This window comes from Mustelus asterias, unplaced genomic scaffold (genome assembly GCF_964213995.1).
Source record: "Mustelus asterias unplaced genomic scaffold, sMusAst1.hap1.1 HAP1_SCAFFOLD_432, whole genome shotgun sequence".
Lineage (NCBI taxonomy): Eukaryota > Metazoa > Chordata > Chondrichthyes > Carcharhiniformes > Triakidae > Mustelus > Mustelus asterias.
Genome location: NW_027590387.1, coordinates 46831 through 62089, shown reverse-complemented (window position 1 = coordinate 62089; position 15259 = coordinate 46831). Strand labels below are relative to the sequence as shown.

At 48.2% G+C, this 15259-nt stretch overlaps 1 protein-coding gene across 4 annotated transcripts in view; it reads left to right on the top strand.

Annotated features, from left to right (window-relative positions):
• Positions 1–15259, top strand: part of pnkd (PNKD metallo-beta-lactamase domain containing) — a 46585-nt gene that overhangs the window by 4955 nt on the left and 26371 nt on the right. For 3 of the 4 annotated variants that reach the window (XM_078204703.1, XM_078204704.1, XM_078204705.1), the window contains exons 2-5: positions 4412–4527; positions 7575–7687; positions 9968–10026; positions 11486–11578. In XM_078204703.1, coding sequence (XP_078060829.1) covers positions 4412–4527; positions 7575–7687; positions 9968–10026; positions 11486–11578 — 381 coding nt within the window. The remainder of the gene's footprint in view (positions 1–4411; positions 4528–7574; positions 7688–9967; positions 10027–11485; positions 11579–15259) is intronic. The other variant, XM_078204706.1, reaches the window with a different exon arrangement.

Here is a 15259-nt window from a genome sequence, read left to right as displayed (position 1 = left end):
CAGCTGAAGATAGTGGGGCCTGTCTTCTCTGTCCAAGCACTTTGTGACTTCGAACACTTCCATCAAACTTCCCCTCAATCTTGTCATCTCCAAGGAGAACAGTCCCAACCTCTCCAGTCTTTCTCAATGACTGAAGTTAGAGTCATAGAGTTTTACAGCACAAAGAGGCCCTTCAGTCGGCAGTGAGGAAGGCAAATGCAATGTTAGCATTCATATCGAGAGGGCTGGAATACAAGAGCAGGGATGTACTTCTGAGGCTGTATAACGCTCTGATCAGACCCCATTTGAAGTATTATGAGCAGTTTTAGACCCCATATCTAAGGAAGGATGTGCTGGCCTTGGAAAGGGTCCAGAGGAGGTTCACAAGAATGATCTCTGGAATGAAGAGCTTGTCGTATGAGGAACAGTTGAGGACTCTGGGTCTGTACTCAAGAGATTAGAAAGATGAGGGGGGATCTTATTGAAACTTACAGGATACTGCGAGGCCTGGATAGAGTGGACGTGGAGAGAATGTTTCCACTTGTAGGAAAAACTAGAACCAGAGGGCACAACCTCAGGCTAAAGGGACGATCCTTTAAAACAGAGATGAGGAGGAATTTCTTCAGCCAGAGTATGGTGAATGTGTGGAACTCTTTGCCGCAGAAGGCTGTGGAGGCCAGGTCATTCTCTGTCTTTAAGACCGAGATAGATAGGTTCTTGATTAATAAGGGGGTCAGGTATTATGGGGATGAGAAAAATATCAGCCATGATTGAATGGCGGAGCAGACTCGATGGGCCGAGCGGCCTAATTCTGCTCCTATGTTTTATGGTCTTCAGCCCATCGTGTCTGCACTGGTCATCAAACACCTATCTATTTTAATCCCATTTTCCAGCACTTGGTCTGTAGCCCTGTGTGCTATGGCATTTCAAGTGCTCATCTAAATACTACTTGTATGTTGTGAGGGATATGATGTTCCTCACATCTCCTATAAACCCCCTGCCCCTCGACTTGAATCAGTGCCCCCTGATTATTGACACTTCTAACAGTTTTAACAACACCAGCTCCACATATTGACACTTCTTCCAGAGGAAAAGTTCCTTCCTATCTTTGTCTCTCATAATTTTATTCACCTCAATAAGGTCCCCCTTCAGCCTTTTCTGCTCTAAGGAAAGCAACCCCAGTCTAACCAGCCTCTCTTCGTAGCTGAAACGCTCCAGCCCAGGCAACATCCTGGTGAATCGCCTCTGCACCCTCTCTAATGCTATCACTTCCTTCATATAGTGTAGAGACCAGAACTGCACACACGACTCCAGCTGTGGCCCCAGCAGCCACAAGATGAAGGCAGGTAAAATCGCTGGCTCCGATCCCCTCCCCGACGAAATCAACGCATTCTATGCCCATTTTGAGCAAGAGGTCAGCGGGAGCACGCCCTCCACCCCGGGAGCCTCGAATGAACCTATATCTGGGGTCACCACTGCTGATGCCAGAGCCGCCTTCTCAAAAGTCAACCCACAGAAAGCCACTGGCCCTGATGGGGTATCCAGACGAGCACTCGGGTCCTGTGCGGATCAGCTGGCGGGGGTATTCACAGGCATCATGAACCTCTCTTTACACCAATCTGAGGTCCCTACCTGTTTTAAGAAGACAACCATCATCCCGGTACCCAAGAAAAGCCAGGCAGCGTGCCTTAATGACTATCATCTGGTGGCTCTGACATCCATCATCATGAAGTGCTTCGAAAGGCTAGTCATGTACGAATCAATTCCAGCCTCCCGGACTGCCTGGATCCACTACAGTTTACCTATCACCGCAACAGGTCCACAGCAGACGCCATCTTCCTGGCCCGGCACTCATCCCAAGAACACCTGTGTCAGACTCCTATTTATAGACACAGCTCAGCCTTTAACACCATTATTCCCATGAGACTCATCTCCAAACTTCATAGCCTGGGGCTTGGCTCCTCCCTTTGCAACTGGATCCTAGACTTCCTAACTCACGGACTGCAGTCAGTAAGGATGGGCAACACCAGTATCATCCTCAACACTGATGCCCCACAGGTCTTTGTCCTCCGCCCTCTACTATACTCCTTATACACCTGTGACTGTGTGGCCAAATTTCCCTCCAACTTGATTTTCAAGTTTGCTGACGACACCACCGTAGTGGGTCGGATCTCAAACAATGACGAGACAGAGTACAGGAATGAGATAGAGAATTTGGTGAACTGGTGCGGCAACAATAATCTCTCCCTCAATGTCAACAAAACGAAGGAGATTGTCGTCGACTTCAGAAAACATAGTGATTGTCAACATCAATGGGGATAAAGTGGAAATGATCGAGAGCTTCAAGTTTTAAGGTGTCTGGATCACCAACAACCTGTCCTGGAGCCCCCATGTGGACACTATAGTTAAGAAAGCCCATCAACGCCTCTACTTTCTCAGAAGACTAAGGAAATTTGGAATGTTGATTTGATTTGGATTTATTTGTCACATGTATTAACATGCAGTGAAAAGTATTGTTTCTTGCGCGCTATACAGACAAAACATATCGTTCATAGAGAAGGAAACCAGTGAGTGCAGAATGTTTGTTACAGTCATAGCTAGGGTGTAAAGAAAGATCAAATTAATGCAAGGTAGGTCCATTCAAAAGTCTGACAGCAGCAGGGAAGAAGCTGTTCTTGAGTCGGTTGGTACGTGACCTCAGAATTTTGTATCTTTTTCCCAACGGAAGAAGGTGGAAGAGAGAATGTCTGGGGTGCGTGGGGTCCTTAATTATGCTGGCTGCTTTGCCGAGGCAACGAGAAGTATAGACAGAGTCAATGGGTGGGAGGCTGGTTTGCATGATGGATTGGGCTACATTCACGACCTTTTGTAGTTTCTTGCCGTCTTGGGCAGAGCAGGAGCCACACCAAGCTGTGATACAACCAGAAATAATGCTTTCTATGGTGCATCTGTAAAAGTTGGTGAGAGTCGTAGCTGACATGCCAAATTTCCTTAGTCTTCTGAGAAAGTAGAGGCATTGGTGGGCTACAACTCTCTCCAACTTTTACAGATGCACCATAGGAAGCATTCCTTCAGGTTGTATCACAGCTTGGTACGGCTCCTGCTCTGTCCAAGAACACAAACTACAAACGGTCATGAACAAAGCACAGTTCATCACTCAAACCAGCCTCCTGTCCATTGACACTGTCTACACTTCCCACTGCTTCAAAAAAGCAGCCGGCATAATTAAGGACCCCACGCACCCCAGACATTCTCTCTTCCACCAGCTTCCTTTGGGGAAAAAGATACAAAAGTCTGAGGTCACGTACCAACTGACTCAAGAACAGCTTCTTCCCTGCTGCTGTCAAACTTTTGAATGGACTTACCTTGCATTAAGTTGATCTTTCTCTACTCCCTAGCTATGACTGTAACACTACATTCTGCACCCTCTCCTTTCCTTCCCTATGTATGGTAAGCGTTGTCTGTATAGCAAGAAACTATACTTTTAACTGTATCCCAATACATGTGATAAATCAAATCCACATTTTATACAGCTCCATCATAACCTCCCTGCTCTTGTACTCAGTGCCTCGGCTAATAAAGGTAAGTATCCCATATGTCGCCTTAACCATCTTATCCACCTGTGCTGCTCTCCAAGATTTATGGATATGCACATCAAGATTCCCTTAATCCTCTGTACTTCTAGACCGTTCATTGTACATTCTTTTGCCTTGTTAGTCCTCCCAAAATGCATTACCTCCCACTTTTCAGGGTTAAATTCTATTTGCCACTGTCCATGGAACCATTTCTTGTGAATCTTTTCTGTACCCTCTCTAAAACCCTCATATTCAGCCTAAAGTGTGGTGCCCAGAAGTGACACAGTACTCCAGTTGAGGCCAATCCAGTGTTTTATACAAGTTTAACCTAATTTTCTTGTTTTTGTACTGTGTGCTCCTGTGAATGAACCCTAGGTGTTGGACATTTTATTACCCACTTTCTCAACTTGCCCTGCCTCCTTAAATCATTCGTGACATATATACCCACATTCCTCTGCTCCTGCGTTGCATTGTCTCTGTTCAGTCTTCGTACTAAAATAGGTCACCTCCCGTTTGGCTGGGTTAAATTGCATCTGCCGCGTGTCTGACCATTCCACCAACCTGTCTTTTTGAAGTTCTACACGGTCCTCTTGATTCTCAACATTTCCCAAGTTTTGTATCATCCGCAAGTTTTGAAATTATACCCTTTCCGCCAAGATCTGGATTGTTTATATCAGGGAGAGGATCGATCCCTGAGGAACTCCACTGCAAACCCTGGTCTAAAACGATCCGTCCAATTGAGTAGTGATGACTTGTGTACATAATTAGTGCAAAGATAATCCATAAATGTGACTCAAGTGTGACACGTTGTTTCTCTTCCCCTCCCCACCTGCTAATATCCAGTGTTCTCTTTTCAGATACACCCTGTATACAAGGACCAGACTAGGGTACATCTTTCACAAGAAGCAATTGAAGAAGACTCGAGATTATTATCCCAGCGGCCATTCCATTGTCTGTTCCAAGGTTATTAACGGTAAGTTCTCTGATCAATCAAAGGAAGAGGTTGGCCCCACGCCACCCTTCATTCCAACCACCCCCTCCTCCCCACCCCTGCCCTCCTCCTCCAGCTTTCTTTTAAAACCTTGCCGGTTGGGTTCGGGGAAGTTTACACACTGGAAGTTGGGGGAATCAATGGATCTAGTTTTATTACCATTGAACCAATTTCCTATCGGGGACAGAAGACCATGGATTCAGGTGCCATCCAAAGACCTGAGCGCATAATCGGTATGGGCAAGAGCTCCTAGAATAAACCTGTTGTTGTTGGTTGGAATCAGCACGTGTAAACCACATCTCTTTGCTTAAAGCCCACAATCCCTAACATATTTAGGACATTGCAGTCACGATCCTCCGCTTACTCCACGACAGCATGCAAGCCGTGATTCTCACCAACAGAACCATCACAGACCTAAGACGAGTGCAAACTGGGTCAAGCAGGGCTGTGTCATCGCACCACTGCTCTTCAGCATCCTCCTTGCTGCAGCACTCCATCCCATCACCGTAAAGCTCCCCTCTGGAGCTACAGGACTAGCGGGGGAAGCTGTTCAACCTCCAACACTTCCAGGCCAGAAGCAAGACCACCCGAACCTCTGTCATCAAGCTGCAGATGATGTCTAGGCGTTTGCACACTCGGGGGCAGAGTCATAAATCATCGTCAGCGCATTCGCTGACACACACGAGAGAACAGGCCTCAGACGAAGCATCTAGAAAACATCCGAAAAACAAAGGTACTCGACCAGCCCACTCCTAACACAACAGAGTGTGCTTCCCCAAGAACACACAACCTGAAGAAGCATTACCGAAGGCACCAATCACCTCTAATGTCACCGGGTGGAGAATTTAGAGGCCAAGTGGAAAGAGCTGGCAGAACCCAGAGCATCCTACCCACCCGCCTCATCAAGCACTGCCCGCCCTTTTGTGGCACAGTCTGTGGCTTCAGGATTGGATTATTCACTATCTCAGAGCCACCAAACTAACCAACCCCACCCTCCCCAGAGTGGAAGCAAATCATCCTCAACCCTGAGGGACTGCCAAAGGAGAGAAGAGAAGATATCCCAGCGTTACATAGTGACAGACCCATCCCCACCAGTACTGTACCCCAGTGTTATACAGTGACAGACCCATCCCCACCAGTACTGTACCCCAGTGTTATACAGTGACAGACCCATCCCCACCAGTACTGTACCCCAGTGTTATACAGTGACAGACCCGTCCCACCAGTACTGTACCCCAGTGTTATACAGTGACAGACCCATCCCCACCAGTACTGTACCCCAGTGTTATACAGTGACAGACCCATCCCCACCAGTACTGTACCCCAGTGTTATACAGTGACAGACCCATCCCCACCAGTACTGTACCCCAGTGTTATACAGTGACAGACCCGTCCCCACCAGCACTGTACCCCAGTGTTATACAGTGACAGACCCGTCCCCACCAGCACTGTACCCCAGTGTTATACAGTGACAGACCCATCCCCACCAGTACTGTACCCCAGTGTTATACAGTGACAGACCCGTCCCCACCAGTACTGGACCCCAGTGTTATACAGTGACAGACCTGTCCCACCAGTACTGTACCCCAGTGTTATACAGTGACAGACCCGTCCCACCAGCACTGTACCCCAGTGTTATACAGTGACAGACCCGTCCCCACCAGTACTGGACCCCAGTGTTATACAGTGACAGACCCATCCCCACCAGTACTGTACCCCAGTGTTATACAGTGACAGACCCATCCCCACCAGTACTGTACCCCAGTGTTATATAGTGACAGACCTGTCCCACCAGCACTGTACCCCAGTGTTATACAGTGACAGACCCGTCCCCACCAGTACTGGACCCCAGTGTTATACAGTGACAGACCCATCCCCACCAGTACTGTACCCCAGTGTTATATAGTGACCGACCTGTCCCACCAGCACTGTACCCCAGTGTTATACAGTGACAGACCTGTCCCACCAGTACTGTACCCCAGTGTTATACAGTGACAGACCCGTCCCACCAGCACTGTACCCCAGTGTTATACAGTGACAGACCCGTCCCACCAGCACTGTACCCCAGTGTTATAGTGACAGACCCGTCCCACCAGCACTGTACCCCAGTGTTATAGTGACAGACCTGTCCCACCAGCACTGTACCCCAGTGTTATAGTGACAGACCTGTCCCACCAGCACTGTACCCCAGTGTTATAGTGACAGACCTGTCCCACCAGCACTGTACCCCAGTGTTATAGTGACAGACCTGTCCCACCAGTACTGTACCCCAGTGTTATAGTGACAGACCCGTCCCACCATTATTCTTCCCCAGTGTTGGAGTTGATGAAACATAAAGTTTTTAGTTTATTAGTGTCACAAGTAGGCTTACATTAACACTGCAATGAAGTTGCTGTGAAAATCCCCTATTCGCCACACTCCGGTGCCTGTTCAGGTACACTGAGGGAGAATTTGGCACGGCCAATGCACCTAACCAGCACGTCTTCTGGACAGTGGGAGGAAACCGGAGCACCGGAGGAAACCCATGCAGACACCGGGAGAATGTGCAGACTCCACACAGACAGTGGCCCGAGGCCGGGAATCGAACCTGGGTCCCTGGCGCTCTGAGGCAGCAGTGCTAACCACTGTGTCACCATGCCGCCCCAGACACCACCTGCCCATCTCTGGCAATGTCTGCAGCCATGATGCTGGCATTGGACTAGGGTAAACACAGTAAGAAGTCTAACAACACCAGGTTAAAGTCCCAACAGGTTTATTTGGTAGCAAAGCCACACAAGCTTTCGGAGCGCTAAGCCCCTCCGAAAGCTTGTGTGGCTTTTGCTACCAAATAAACCTGTTGGACTTTAACCTGGTGTTGTTAGACTTCTTACAATGTCTGCAGCTCCAGGATTGGACTATTCAGCCATCGCAGGAGAGACTGGGGGGTGCTGGTGATTGGTGAGGGTTGTTGTAGTGTGTGTCATTTGGGAAGTGTCCACAGAGGCTTCACAATTTCTGTCCATGTGGTGATCTGTCCATTTTGCCTTTAGGTGTGAAAATTCTTCCAGTCCCCATACTGACAGACAATTATGGCTACTTGATTATCGACTTGGACACAAATGTAGCTGTCGCTGTTGATCCTTCCGATCCACTGATTGTCCAGGTAAGCTGCTGGTCTTTCCTGGATAAATGTCCGTTTTCTCCTGCCTGCCTTCCTTCATCATGCCACCCGCTCTGCATGGCACAGCACACAGGATCATAACCTGCCAGCAGGCTCGAGCCCCTGGTGCCCTGCTGCGAGGTGTGTGTCCTCGGGACTATGTGAGCTTTTGCCCAGAACCTGGACAAGTGGCTGGCTGTCTGCTCCCTGTACATGCAATAGTTAGAAAGTGGCTCTGGACATTGGGTTGCATTAAGTCAGACAATCCGGGCCAATGCAGTGAAATGGTTTCCCAGTATCTGCTGACCAAATCTCCTGTACGAAGTGTGTCGGGGAGGTTTGTCCAAACTCGCCTTTATTCTATATCTGACCCCGTGCTGTACCTGTCCTGGCAGTGTTTGATGGGGACAGTGTAGAGGGAGCTTTACTCTGTATCTAACCCCGTGCTGTACCTGTCCTGGGAGTGTTTGATGGGGACAGTGTAGAGGGAGCTTTACTCTGTATCTAACCCCGTGCTGTACCTGTCCTGGGAGTGTTTGATGGGGACAGTGTAGAGGGAGCTTTACTCTGTATCTAACCCCGTGCTGTACCTGTCCTGGGAGTGTTTGATGGGGGACAGTGTAGAGGGAGCTTTACTCTGTATCTAACCCCGTGCTGTACCTGTCCTGGGAGTGTTTGCTGGGGGACAGTGTAGAGGGAGCTTTACTCTGTATCTAACCCCGTGCTGTACCTGTCCTGGGAGTGTTTGATGGGGGACAGTGTAGAGGGAGCTTTACTCTGTATCTAACCCCGTGCTGTACCTATCCTGGGAGTGTTTGATGGGGGACAGTGTAGAGGGAGCTTTACTCTGTATCTAACCCCGTGCTGTACCTGTCCTGGGAGTGTTTGATGGGGACAGTGTAGAGGGAGCTTTACTCTGTATCTAACCCCGTGCTGTACCTGTCCTGGGAGTGTTTGATGGGGGACAGTGTAGAGGGAGCTTTACTCTGTATCTAACCCCGTGCTGTACCTGTCCTGGGAGTGTTTGATGGGGACAGTGTAGAGGGAGCTTTACTCTGTATCTAACCCCGTGCTGTACCTGTCCTGGGAGTGTTTGATGGGGACAGTGTAGAGGGAGCTTTACTCTGTATCTAACCCCGTGCTGTACCTGTCCTGGGAGTGTTTGATGGGGACAGTGTAGAGGGAGCTTTACTCTGTATCTAACCCCGTGCTGTACCTGTCCTGGGAGTGTTTGATGGGGGACAGTGTAGAGGGAGCTTTACTCTGTATCTAACCCCGTGCTGTACCTGTCCTGGGAGTGTTTGATGGGGGACAGTGTAGAGGGAGCTTTACTCTGTATCTAACCCCGTGCTGTACCTGTCCTGGGAGTGTTTGATGGGGGACAGTGTAGAGGGAGCTTTACTCTGTATCTAACCCCGTGCTGTACCTATCCTGGGAGTGTTTGATGGGGGACAGTGTAGAGGGAGCTTTACTCTGTATCTAACCCCGTGCTGTACCTGTCCTGGGAGTGTTTGATGGGGACAGTGTAGAGGGAGCTTTACTCTGTATCTAACCCCGTGCTGTACCTGTCCTGGGAGTGTTTGATGGGGGACAGTGTAGAGGGAGCTTTACTCTGTATCTAACCCCGTGCTGTACCTGTCCTGGGAGTGTTTGATGGGGGACAGTGTAGAGGGAGCTTTACTCTGTATCTAACCCCGTGATGTATCTGCCCTGGGAGTGTTTGATGGGGGACAGTGTAGAGGGAGCTTTACTCTGTATCTAACCCCATGCTGTACCTGTCCTGGGAGTGTTTGATGGGGGACAGTGTAGAGGGAGCTTTACTCTGTATCTAACCCCGTGCTGTACCTGTCCTGGGAGTGTTTGATGGGGACAGTGTAGAGGGAGCTTTACTCTGTATCTAACCCCGTGCTGTACCTGTCCTGGGAGTGTTTGATGGGGGACAGTGTAGAGGGAGCTTTACTCTGTATCTAACCCTGTGCTGTACCTATCCTGGGAGTGTTTGATGGGGACAGTGTAGAGGGAGCTTTACTCTATCTAATCCTGTGCTGTACCTGTCCTGGAAGTGTTTGATGGGTTTATTTGGTAGCAAAAGCCACTAGCTTTCGGAACAGGCTGTCCCTTCATCAGGTGGGTGAGAGTTTGATGGGGACAGTGTAGAGTGCACAGGAAATACTTATTTAACTTGCCGGTACTGGTTGGGGAAAATGGAGAGGTTGCTTACACACATTTCATTGAGTCTACAAATATGCTCCCAAAAAATCTTGTTTCATTTTGATTCTTCAGGCATGTCTTGAGCGGGAAGGTGCGACTCTGGAAGCTATCCTCACGACACATAAGCACTGGTGAGTTCTGAGTTTCGTTCTAGTTTTTATTGATGTGGAGATGCCGGTGTTGGACTGGGATAGGCACAGTAAGAAGTCTCTCAACACCCAGCTAAAGTCCAACAGGTTTATTTGGAATCACGAGCTTTCGGAGCACTGCTCCTTCATCAGGTGAGTGAGTGGTTTTTATTGTCAGTGTATTTTCTGTGATTGAAGTAATGACTTGTGTTGAGCTGCAGTTTAGTAACGACAGTGGGTTATTCTTTATCCACAAACCTGGGCAGGTTGTGCTGGTGGGATATTGGACTGTTGAGGCATCACAACTGAGCCTGAGGTGTCATCCACACAGACTTTTTTCCAGTGAAGGGTTGCTGTATGGATATCAGTTAGATTCCCTCCTAGCCCCCTCACCGCTGGTGCTGATCCTGATTTGATTTGATTTGATTTATTGTCACATGTATTAGTATACAGTGAAAAGTATTCTTTCTTGCACGCTTTACAGACAAAGCATACCGTTCATAGAGGAGGAAATGAGAGGGAGCAGAATGTAGTGTTACAGTTATAGCTACGGTGTAGAGAAAGATCAACTTAATGCGAGGTAGGTCGATTCAAAAGTCTGACAGCAGCAGGGAAGAAGCTGTTCTTGAGTCGGTTGGTACGTGACCTCATTTTCCCGACTGAAGAAGGTGGAAGAGAGAATGTCCGGGGTGCGTGGGCTCCTTAATTATGCTGGCTGGTGCTGATCCGGTTGCAATCTGGTGACCTAGGATAAATACAGGATCATATGACTGCTTGGGTTTGCATGGCAGTGTGTATTGCCTTTTCGTTTTGGAGTAGTGAGACACTCGTACTGATAAACCTTGGAATATGATGGTGTTCTTGATAACTGTAGCGCATTGGAGCAATGGGTAGTGATTCCTGCTGGGGTCACAGACTGAGCAATAGGGGTGCGAGCTCCGAGACAGCAATGGAGTGGAGACAGTCCTGGCATGCATTCAGTGGCCCTATGATCTGCGCGCACAGGTTTTTATTTCGTCTCTGTGAATCGGCCAGTACCATTTCCAAAAACATTGCCTGGAAGACAATCGTTTAAAAAAACCTTGCTCTCCAGCTCCTCCAGCCCACTCGCCGAGCAGGTACAGGCTCTCAACACAGCACCCCATCGGTTTCACTCGCCGTGATGGCTCCCAAAGCCCTGCTACCCCCCCCACTGCACCCAGCCCCCAACAGCCCTACAGAGCCCAATGTATTTTAGGTTATTTCTTCCCTTCCTCTCTCCCCTTCTCTGCCACTCTGCTTGTCATTCTGTATTGTTGTACAGTCCCTCGATGAGGTCACGGTTGATCTACAATCTAACTCCGTAAACACGTCATTGCCCCAGATCCCTGAAAGGCTTTGGATAACCAACATCATACTGAGTTTTAACTTTAATATTTGATCTAGCTCACTCCCCCCCTCTCACTCTTTTTTGCTTTTGTAGGGATCACAGTGGTGGGAACAAGGTATTGAAGAAAATCTACAAATCGTGTAGGGTTTATGGTACCTCCAGAGATAACATTCCTGGACTCACAAAGTAAGTAGAGGGTGTGTGTTCGGGGTGTGTGTACATGTGGAGGGAGGGGGATGTGTGTGGGGTTGTTGGGGGATCTTCTGTGATCAGGAACGCAAGTACAAAAGAAGCTTATTTTCTGTACAGAGGCAAAGTATGGCAGATGCTGGAAATCCAGGGTGGCACAGTGGGTTAGCACTGCTGCCTCACAGCACCAGGGATGCAGGTTCAATTCCCGCCTTGGGTTGCTGTCTGTGTGGAGTCTGCGCGTTCTCCCCGTGTCTGCATGGGTTTCCTCCGGGTGCTCCGGTTTCCTCCCACGGTCTGAAAGACGTGCTGGTTAGGTGCATTGGCCGTGCTAAATTCTCCCTCAGTGTACCCGAACAGGCGCCGGAGTGTGGCGACTAGGGGGTTTTCACAGTAACTTCATTGGAGTGTTAATGTAAGCCTACTTGTGACACTAATAAAAAAAAAACTTTAAATCTGAAATAAAAACTAAAAGCTGGAAAAGCTTACCATGCAGCATCTGTGGAGAGAGAAACAATTATGTTTGCGGTCTTTGTCCTTTTCTTCAAAAGGTCATCTTGACCTGAAACATTAATTCTGCTTCTCTCCACAGATTCTGCCTTGGGGTGATCCTGTTCAACCCCTGTGCTGATATCAAAACCCTACATGTCCTACTCATTTGCCAAGATCAGTCAATTTGTCCTTCACATTGTTGGGCATTCCCTAAAGAATAATTTGCAGGATTACAGGGAAAGGGCAGGATTGTGGGATCATTAAAGGAATCCAGGGTTATACGGATAAGGCAGGAAAGTGAAGTTGAGGATTATCACATCAGACCTCATTGAATGGTGGAGCTGGATTGATGGGCCGAATGGCCTATTTCTGCTCCTACATCTTATGGTCTTTTTAGCTGAGTTGCTCTTGCAGGAGACTGGCACAGACCCCACAGGCCGAATGGTCTTCCTCTGTTCTTCAACCAATTGCCAACCCACCCCCAACTGATCTAAAACTGTCAAGTCAGTGTTGCACATTATGACCATCTTGCCAAGCCTTTGTTGATCTTTCCTTTTCCTCCCCAAACATTGAAATGAAAATCCTTGTCGACAGATCCCTCTGCGACTTCAAACTTCCTTCAGCCATTGGACTGACTCTTGGGGAAGCTTCCACTCCTCTATCAGTCTCAACCTGACTTTTCCCTCGGGTGGAATGCCTTCCAATGTTTGTTATATGATCAGTGTGGTGATTGTCCCTTTAAGGGCAGCACAGCAGAAGAGAGTCACCTGGCTTGAGGGACCAATTGGAACTGAGAGTGGGGTAATCACCTCAGGGGGTGGAGCTCTCACTTGGGCAGAAGACATGTAGGGGCTGGGGGGCGGCCAGCCTCTACAGTTTTGCCTTTAAATACCCTTTGTGTTCCTAACGAAATCTGCAAGCGAACATCATTACACTGGTGATGAGGATAAAGTGGGTTACAAGGACACTGCCTGTGGCTTGAGAGGTGTGAGGAGTGAGATAGAACCATAGAAAATTACAGCTCAGAAACAGGCCTTTTGGCCCTTCTTGTCTGTGCCGAACCATTTTATGCCTAGTCCCACTGACCTGCACTTGGACCATATCCCTCCACATCCCTCTCATCCATGAACCCGTCCAAGTTTTTCTTAAATGTTAAAAGTGACCCCGCATTTACCACTTTATCCGGCAGCTCATTCCACACTCCCACCACTCTCTGCGTGAAGAAGCCCCCCCTAATATTCCCTTTAAACTTTTCTCCTTTCACCCTTGACCCATGCCCTCTGGTTTTTTTCTTCCCTAGCCTCAGCGGAAAAAGCCTGCTTGCATTCACTCTATCTATACCCATCAAAATCTTATACACCTCTATCAAATCTCCCCTCAATCTTCTACGCTCCAGGGAATAAAGTCCCAACCTATTCAATCTCTCTCTGTAACTCAGCTTCTCAAGTCTCGGCAACATCCTTGTGAACCTTCTCTGCACTCTTTCAATCTTATTTACATCCTTCCTGTAACTAGGTGACCAAAACTGTACACAATACTCCAAATTCGGCCTCACCAATGCCTTATATAACCTTGTAAGAAGTTTAACAACACCAGGTTAAAGTCCAACAGGTTTATTTCTTACTGTGTTTACCCCAGTCCAACGCCGGCATCTCCACATCATGACTTATATAACCTTACCATAACACTCCAACTTTTATACTCGATACTCCGATTTATAAAGGCCAATGTACCAAAGGCACTCTTTACGACCCTATCCACCTGTGACGTCACTTTTAGGGAATTCTGTACCTGTATTCCCAGATCCCTCTTTTCAACTGCACTCTTCAGAGTCCTACCATTTACCCTGTACGTTCTTCTTTGGTTTGTCCTTCCAAAGTGCAATATCTCTCACTTGTCTGCGTTCAATTCCATTTGCCATTTTTCAGCCCATTTTTCTAGTTGGTCCAAATCCCTCTGCAAGCTTTGAAAACCTTCCTCACTGTCCACTACACCTCCAATCTTTGTATCATCAGCAAACTTGCTGATCCAATTTACCACATTATCAATGATCTGGACGGCACGGTAGCACAGTGGTTAGCACTGCTGCTTCACAGCTCCAGGGTCCCGGGTTCGATTCCCGGCTCGGGTCACTGTCTGTGTGGAGTTTGCACATTCTCCTCGTGTCTGCGTGGGTTTCCTCCGGGTGCTCCGGTTTCCTCCCACAGTCCAAAGATGTGCGGGTTAGGTTGATTGGCCAGGTTAAAAAAAAAAAAAAATTGCCCCTTAGAGTCCTGGGATGCGTAGGTTAGAGGGGTTAGCAGGTAAAATATGTGGGGGTAGGGCCTGGGTGGGATTGTGGTCGGTGCAGACTCGATGGGCCGAATGGCCTCCTTCTGCACTGTAGGGTTTCTATGATTCTATGATGATATAGATGACAAACAACAATGGACCCAACACTAATCCCTGCGGCACACCACTAGTCACAGGCCTCCACTCAGAGAAGCAATCCTCCACAACCACTCTCTGGCTTCTTCCATGTTGGGATATTACCAGACCCTGAGGGACAGTCAGAGCAAACCCGAATTGGCCGGTACAGTCACAAGTTTAGAGAAATATAGAAAGAAATAATGGAGAGAAAATAACCCTCAGAAGCAAGAGCTGGGATTTTTGTCTTTCAAGAGTTGTCATGGGGGACTTTAACTTTCCAAATATTGATTGGAATCTTTGTAGGTCAAATAGTTCGGATGGTGCAGTTTTTGTGCAGTGTGTGCAGGAGGGTTTCCTGACACAATATGTGGATAGGCCGACAAGAGGTGAGGCCACATTGGATTTGGTACTGGGAAATGAACCGGGCCAAGTGTTAGATTTGGTTGTGGGAGAGCACTTTGGAGATAGTGATAGGGTTCGTGGTGGGAGATATAGGAAGGATATCAGAGGTAGGTTCTTTACGCAGAGAGTGGTTGGGGTGTGGAATGGACTGCCTGCAGTGATCGTGGAGTCAGACACTTTAGGAACATTTAAGCGGTTATTGGATAGGCACATGGAGCACACCAGGATGATAGGGAGTGGGATAGCTTGATCTTGGTTTCAGATAAAGCTCGGCACAACATCGTGGGCCGAAGGGCCTGTTCTGTGCTGTCCTGTTCTAAGAGAAGTGGAATTCAGTGTTCAGAAAAGGGCAGAGAGTTGCTACAAGGTTCTTTT